Source organism: Eucyclogobius newberryi, unplaced genomic scaffold (genome assembly GCF_026437365.1).
Source record: "Eucyclogobius newberryi isolate DKJ021-1_F unplaced genomic scaffold, fEucNew1.0.hap1 SCAF_12, whole genome shotgun sequence".
NCBI classification, from domain to species: Eukaryota; Metazoa; Chordata; class Actinopteri; order Gobiiformes; family Gobiidae; genus Eucyclogobius; species Eucyclogobius newberryi.
Window position 1 is genome coordinate 26,159,588 of NW_027315746.1, and position 8,682 is coordinate 26,168,269.

At 40.2% G+C, this 8,682-nt stretch overlaps 1 protein-coding gene across 1 annotated transcript in view; it reads left to right on the plus strand.

Moving 5' to 3' along the window:
* Positions 1 to 7,613, plus strand: part of wnt9a (wingless-type MMTV integration site family, member 9A) — a 45,481-nt gene extending 37,868 nt beyond the window's left edge. The window contains exons 3-4 of the mRNA XM_072441706.1: positions 347 to 609; positions 3,216 to 7,613. Coding sequence (XP_072297807.1) covers positions 347 to 609; positions 3,216 to 3,683 — 731 coding nt within the window. The 3' untranslated portion in view covers positions 3,684 to 7,613. The remainder of the gene's footprint in view (positions 1 to 346; positions 610 to 3,215) is intronic.
* Positions 7,614 to 8,682: the final 1,069 nt, after the last annotated feature.

The window sequence follows — 8,682 nt, forward strand, 5'->3', positions numbered from 1 at the left end:
CTTGAACCCAATCTTATTCTAAACTGCCATGGCAAAGAGGGTCAATAGTGTCACTCCACTGCTTAATTCATCAGACTAGCACTCTATGTTATTAAATACCTGCCTGTATTTCTAACCTATAATCATTAGAAAGTAAATCATGCTCCAAAGATGTGATTTGTTAATCTGAGTCCAATATTTCTGAGTAAAATACAGTCCAAAAGGCATGGTAATGGCGGGCCACTTAGCAACCAAAGTACAGCGGTTAGTATTTTGGCCGTCCACTTTGAAAATATATTTATAGTATATTGTAGTTAATGTGTACTACAATCAGTAAAGCATCGTTTCCTTTTCTCTTTCTCTTCAGGATTTAAAGAGACAGCCTTCCTTTACGCCATCTCCTCAGCGGGGCTAACCCATGCGCTGGCCAAAGCGTGCAGCGCAGGCCGAATGGAGCGCTGCACGTGCGACGAGGCCCCTCATCTGGAGAACCGGAAGGCCTGGCAGTGGGGAGGCTGCGGAGACAACCTCAAATACGCCAACAAATTTGTCAAGGACTTCCTGGGCAAACGCTCCAACAAAGACCTGCGCGCCCGTGTGGACATGCACAACACCAACGTGGGCATGAAGGTGAGCTGTCGGCACCGGGGCCCGGAGCCAGACTGTTATTATTATAGGATGGAGATCATTTTTAGATACATCGCCTCAGGTTAGAGCTTTTCAAAACTATATTGGGCTGCTGCTATTTATATTTATATATTTAAGTAGTGGAAAGTACCATGGGATTCATTTCACAACTTACAATATATTTATTATATTTAAATCGATGTTTTCACGGAGCTTCCCGGTAGTCTTTGTGTCTCAGTCCAAAGTCTCAGGAGAATTCATCTGGTTCAGGTTCAGCAGATTGTGTGTCAGGGCAGTTTGAGGAGAGTAACAGCCCTCAGGACAAAGGAGTCCCACATTCTTTGTACACTCTGTTGCTTTGGTCCATTGCTAGCATCTTTATTTATTTATCTTGCAGGAACAATGCAGAGTCATATATAGGTTCAAAACACAGCCCGATGCAAACAAACTTTATTGCAAGTGCTAATTTTCAACTCTTATCCCTGGTTTAGGCTTTTTATAAACAGTCAAACACAAACATTAAAACATTTCAACACATTTCCATTCTATAAAATACACCAGTGTAAACGTACACAACCACACAGCTCGTTCTTTCGCTCTCACTCACTTGTGGGTACAGTTTTGATTTTTACGTCAGAAATGCATTTGATTTGAGTTCCACAGTCTCCATGGATACAGAAAAAACAAACAGCTCATTTCACATCATATAAAAGTCCGTAACTTCTGTCCTTTTTAACTACACAGGTTGCACTTCTCAGTTGGTTATAATCCATATGAAATACTGTATAAAATGTGTTACTGACGTTAGATATTCGGTATGCGATTGTGACAAGTACTATGGACAAGGCTTGAAAAAGAAACTCAAAACTGGGATATGGATACAGTACATGTTTATTTGATTTTTTTAAATGTTACCATGCGGTGCAAATAGTCACTGAATAAAAAGTAAATGAACCATTACATTTTTAAACATGACATATGTAAACTTGAAAATACATAAAGTGGAGTAGCGCAGAGCAGAGACTGACAGGTAACAAGAAGCATTAATTAGCTCAACATAAAACAGTCCTTTAAAACTGACAAGTGGCAAGGCACATTTTGCTTTCACTGTACTTAAACGACATAGTAAAAGTCAACAAACACAAATCATTGCTTTAATAAGGCCATAGTTCAGTTGGATTGCGCCCAAACGACGTCGAGACAAACACAGGCTAATCGCTCGTGCAAACAGTTAAATGGTGAGAAAGCATTGATTACGTTTCATATTTGTTCAGTGGCACACAATCTATTCTATGTTTGCTAACGTACTGTATTCGGGCTGTGCAAGTTTTAAGTGGGCTGCATAAATATTTGGCAGTAACATTTATCGCATATGCACTTGCTTATGTGTTCAGGTATAATATCTTGGACTTCACCTCAGTTAACACCAACGCAGTTTGCTACTCTAAATATTTAATCGTCTCAGATAAGATAGGCTTTGATTGTGCTTGGCCATTGTTTGTTGCCTAATCATATTTTATTTAATCTAACAGGTTATTTTATATAGTGTGATAACGGCCTGACAAAAAGGCAAAATACACCTTTTGTCCTTATGGCCTGTTTCCATGTGACTTGCCCAATAAAACTGGGAATGAACTGGGAAGGAGAGGCTGCAGAGGCTGATAGTTTGGATGCTGCGGTGGAGAAATTGCAGAGGATGCGTAGTCTGAACTGTCATGGGTGATTGGCAAAGACATTGGTTAAGAGATTGGTTAAGAGTGACAGGGAGGTATGAATCGCAACGTTTGAAAGGACCTTTACTCAACCAGACATTTCTTAGATTTGTGTCTGCAGAAGGAAGATATACAGTTGAAGAATGGGATTTATGGAGTTGTTTTTGTATTTTCATGGTGATTTGCACAACTCTGAGACAGAGTAGTAACCTGGAATGTGCTCGCCTCTGCAGACACTCACCACCAGCATGTGAAAGCCTACCAAGTGCTCTGGACCTGCTGGGTGGATGAATGTTTACTTCCCAGTCTACATCCAAACCTCCAAGACAATGTATTACTGTGGACCCCTCTCTCACACGCAAACTTCTTTTTCCCTAAGTGGTACAGGCTGCAATAAACTTTGGCCAACCACAGAGAGGTCAAGCGCTGTTAAGATAACATGACAACTGTACTTTTTAGCTGACAGGCTCGCCTTTACGTGCAATAATGTGTGACGGTCGGAGCATGAGAGAAAATGTATGAGCTAAAGTTTTGCCTTGTTTCTGAGTGTTAGAGCGTTATCTATAGACAGCAAGTTCAATCAAAGGAGGCGAAAGAAGGGCTGAGTCTGAAGCATTACAATGCAGAGGCTTTTTCTGCCAGTGGGTCTGAGAAGTACCTTCAAAATGCTCCTGAGTAATAAACTGAACTTACTCATAATTTCACTTATGGAATTTAATAAGTTGCCTCTCAACATAATCAAGAATAGAGTTTTAATACTGGGATTATATTGTCAAAGCCATTGCAGATTTCCTTTGTAATTAATCTTGTCCTTATAGCTTTGTTCTTTGAAATGCTTGCTACTAAAGAGATCTGCATCGTTAGTCATCTCTTCTTTGCCTTCCTTCTGTGACTTAGGTGATCAAGGCTGGAGTGGAGACCACGTGTAAGTGCCATGGCGTGTCAGGCTCGTGCACAGTACAGACGTGCTGGAGGCAGCTCATGCCCTTCCACGAGGTCGGCAAACAGCTGAAGCAGCGCTACGAGGCCTCTGAGAAGGTGGGCAGCTCCACCAACGAGGCCACTGGGGAAGCGGAGATCTCCACGGGGAGCAGCCAGTCGCCAGCGCCCGTCCCCGACCTCATCCCACGCATGCGCTACATCGAGGACTCTCCCAGCTTCTGCAGAGCCAGCAGGTACTCATCAGGAACCGCGGGCCGCAAGTGCTACAAGGACAAAAACTGTGACGCCATCTGCTGCGGCCGGGGCCACAACACCCAGAGCCGGGAGGTGACACGGCCCTGCCAGTGCCAGGTCCGCTGGTGCTGCTATGTGGAGTGCAAACAGTGCACGCAGAGAGAGGAGGTGTACACCTGCAAGGGCTGAAGCCTGTTGGCGTCACTGTCCGGACTGATCTGCAGGAGCAATCAGCACTTTGAGGGATTTCTGTCCAGAGTTGTTCTCTTTTTTTATCTGGGCTTTGCAGAAGTCATCGCTGGGTCAGCATCATCAAGTTTTGCCACCGTGTTGGAGAAAAAAAGACATACTATAAAAAAAAAACATTTTGTATTATATAAAAACTACAAAAATAATGCAACTATGACAGGAAACCATCCCAGCGTCTGCACTGGGACACCAGCAGACTGTTTTTGTACTTGTGGTTTGAGTGAGCACATTGACGACACTTATGGCAAAGGAAACCAGAGACTGCTATATAAAGACAGAGTGTAAGAGTTATCCTCCACGCTCATATTTACACTCAAACTATGTGTGTTTGGATATGTATGTTCATAATGTAAAGATATTATACAAGCCACTTATCTAAGTATGCTAAAAGGAACCACTAACCACACAAATGTTTTCTGTTTGTGTGCTCTCACTCTCTCTCCTCTTTCTGACAAGGCCCTTTGGAAAGCAGCACACTCGTGTTCAATGTCTTGCTAATTTATAAATCCGTTGGGACTACTCCTTTACAGGAAGAAAAGAAAAGGAAAAAAGTTTTTTTTCTTAAAGATATAATATAACAGGAAACCAGTCAGTTTAGGCTTATCTCAGCCTTGAGCAAACCAGTGTACAGGGAATTACTTAAACCACTATTTGGATAAAATAAGTAACAACATCCACATATGCCGTCTTTGTATGGCTCCAACCCAGTCTCACAAAACAAATCTATCTCTGTAACACTTCCAAAAATGCATCCAATATTGATCTGGGAGCAGTGGTACACTAATTCCAACCTTTTGGCATTTCCAGTTAGTTCATATTCATCTTTTATTGCGAAATGCAGCTGTGTGCCCCGCCAAAATAGTTACGGTTCACAGCACATGCCAAGGCCCTGTTTAGCGGAAAATGAGTCAAATTAGTTTTTTTTCTTCTTTTAGAATACACACGTTTTTATTTTGTATTTCACATGCAAATCATTTTCAGAGACTGGGTTGTGTGCACATCCAAAAGATGTTGAGACGTTCTATGAGATTGAATCTTCTCATTAGTGTCTGTTTGAAGTGCTTTAAAGTTGCAAAGAAAACTGTGGCGACCCGGAGGAATGTAGCCCCCTGCCATTTCACATCCTTCTTCTCCTTCTGAACATTTGATTGAGCCATATTATAAGAAATACAGACATGCATACGGGGCCAACCTGAGGCGGAAATCCAACTTGTGAAGACCGATGCGTTAGCCCCGTAGCGAACGAAAACACCTTTTGTATAATACTTGCTTATTCGACAAATTGTGCTGCAAAATATATTTAAATACGTTATACTAGCCAAACAGTTAGCTCGTATTTAACATTACTACACAATACAGTATGAGACAATGCAGAGATGATATATTTCATTGTGATAAGTGTAATTATGAGATGAATTAACTACTGAGTGAGGGACCCAGCATTGTAATATAGCAACATTCACGCACTGAAGCCCAAAAAAGCCCTTTAAAAGTATTTAAAAATCTGTATTTATGGATACAGTGCAGTTTTGAATTGTAAATAGCGATGGTTTGTTCTCCTGTGGTAATACCAGACAAACGTGAGGCGCATCTCTCACACGCAGCAGTAATTGGTCCGACGTCACAGTGTTCCGTAAGCGCCCGGCAGTGGGTGATTTGTACTGACGAGATGGATTCCAAGCGTTTTGATAAGAGAAGGCACGCCAAGTAAAGAGCGGTCGAGAAATATACATAGAAACTTTGCACGCTACATGGAAACCATAATAGCTATGCAGAGGCCGGGAGCTTAAATGCCTGCTGGCCACAGCTCCCCACACACGCTGAGGTCAGTCTGTAAACAGCTAACAACTCCAGGGGTGTCACGGTCTCCGACAGTCAATACAAACACTATTCAAATCAAACGACGGTTAATGAATTGGGATATTTAGATTGAATTAGCCAGTAGGTTTAGTGGTATGCTAAGCGGTACCTGCGGCAGTTGTAAGTTAGGTTGTAGCGTTGTCAAAAAATGTTGTCTGGATACTAACCCAAACGTGTTTCATTGTTTCAAGTATCATTACTGAAAAAGAAAAAAAGTTCAAAATTACAGTTTCGAGTCTTGCTCTATGTCACAACGCAAACATAAAGCATAAAACCACATGTTAGCATTAAAGGAAATAGATATTTTATATTGAAAATGACTTTATGTTTTATTATTGTGGTATCTAAATTGGTTTTCTGTTTCAAGCCTTTTTCATAGTTTTGAAATCAAGTTTTTAGTATTGTTTCATCCCAGACATGTGACCTGTACGCCAGCCGCAGCCGTCTTGTTTCTACTCCGGGTGCGTACCTATGTTCCCCCTTTTCCATGAATGAGGGAACTACGCTAATGCTAGCATAGGCTACTGGTTCAGGTTCCACATCCCCAATAATTGTGCATAAATGTATGGTTTTACAGCATAAAATATAGCAGCATATATATCTAACCCAAACCCAGGTCACGGGGAACAAAGGGCTGACCCCGTCTAGTCCCAATGTAAACAAATGTAAACAGAAATCTACATAAACTGTTAAAATATTGGAACAGTCCTAATCTTTACCATCACCTGTGGTGCTGTCATTTATACAACAAATTACATTGTATTGGTGATTAGCATTCAGGTTAGCATAATGGACTCTGAATTTTGTGATTTTTAGCTTTTTTTCAATGATGGACGTCTTTTACAGTTATAAGTCTGTGGGAAGTTATGGAAAAGACATTTAAAAGCCCAAATATCTGCGCTGACTTCCCTGTCAGACAAAAGACAACACCTTTCAGGCAACATTAGTGAACTGCTTCTGCATGAATAAAAAGATAAAGCACAAACAGTAAACTCTCCTGTACAAACTGTCTCTGAACAGCTGCAAATGAATTTGATTATTGATATGTGACGTATGTTAGCATTGTGACAACACTATAACGTGTTGCTAACGGTAAAGAAGCAATAATAAAGCCTATAGATGGGGATCAGACACATTTAGAGTTAGCACAAAGGTTACATGCTTTAGATGCTACTCGTGAGTCAAGTAAAATCCCGCCACAATCATTTTTGTTGCTAACGCTGACGCAATTCATTGTCAAACCGTGTAGTACTAACAATATCCACCATGTTCCTGCTTGAGATATTCCTTGTGTTTATAAAAAAGTACACCCTTGGCTGACCGTGACACCCTTAAGAAATCCAGTGCATTCATTTTAATTTGACATTTTATAATTGCCGCCCAACATGTTGCAGTGTTAGACAACCCTGCTCTGTTCAGTGGGTCATGTACAAAGTCTGTTTTGTAGAAAAAAAGATAAATTATTTTTAAATATATTATAAGCATGTGTCTAGTGTAAATAATGTCAAAAGACTAAATTGATTTTATATTCTGTCTTTGTACCTATTTTTGTAATTCTCTTGGTGTTCTGTTTGGGCTGGAGGCTTCAAGATGCACGTCATTTACGTTCACCCAGTGTCATTTCAAATCACAGCTCAAAGCACTGACAAATCTTAACAAACTCCCAATCAGAATGCAATATTCTTTTGTTTGATAACCTTCTCAAATCCACTTTTCTATACAATCCTTAAATTCTGTTATGAAAGATACTATTGCTAAGGTTTGCTTGTGCTTGTAAAACGTATGCAGACATGTATTAGCCATTGTGAGGATACTACGCAGACAAAAGCTTCATCCTTGTTCACTTCTTCATGTCTTATGGGAATCCTAAATTATTTTCCTCTACCTCATGTGTATAGCTTGTAGGTATAAACAGATCACAAATGACTGGTAAGAATGTATTTAAGTTATTTAACATCTTTGTATAACAAAGGCAGAAACAATTTAAGTAATAAATGATTTTTTAAATGAGCTGACTTGTTCCTTATTGTTGCATACAGTATTCAACCTCATTTTACTGTGATAAACCCATGAATGAAACCTTAAGAAAATGTATGTTTAATGTACATTCACATTGCTATTTTTGGCAAAGAAACCAACTTTATTAAAGCTGGAGCACCTGATTTTTACACAGCTAAAGTTTTAGGTATAAATCAGTCTAACTAGTTATAGCTCTCACAAACACTTTAGCACGTTGTTAATATCCACATTCATTATTTTTAGTTTTAGAACAGCTTGTGAAGTGTTACCAGGGTGGACCACCTCAGGGCAGCCAATCAGTGTGCTGCTTTCCGCTGTTACATTCAGCTTGATGTGAAGTGAAATACATTCTCCCATAAATATATATTATTTTGGGGAAAACACAAAATGTACTAATTCAAAACAACAAAAAGTCAGGTACCCTCGCTTAAGGTTCATTAAAGGTCATATATTATGCTGAACACTTGTATCTTTTACACATTATGTCCTCACCAAAGACTTACCTGAGGTTGGTTTATGTTCATTCATGCATTTTTGGAAAACCCTGCATTCTCCAAAACTCAAAACACTCTGAGACCACCTCATGACGTCATAGCTGGAAATCTTGAAGCGCTAGACAAGGACCTTTAAAGAGAATCCACTTTCACTCAAGGGGGGGACGCATTGTAAACAAAGATTGTCGCTGAACGCCACACCAATACAAAGTAATTTATGTTACTTCCAGGCAATTCTCTTACAAATACTGTGTGGTCCTGTTTCTTTAGTTGGGAATTAGACACAAGTGAACAGGGCTGTAGGTTAAACAGTTTGACACAGTGTTCTTCTGCCCTGAAACCCAACGTCACTTTTAAACTTGATTGTTTATGGAAATCTGATCAACTTGCTCATGTAATTTCACAGTCTGAAGCATGCTTTGCTTTGACACTGGATATTGATTTCGTGTAGACGGATTATGAAGGCGTCCGTCACTGTGGCTTCACGCACTACTATGACTGATGTTTTTACACCCAAGTCAAACACAGTTACCATGACGCTCTCTGGAGTGGGATGCAAACTGCGC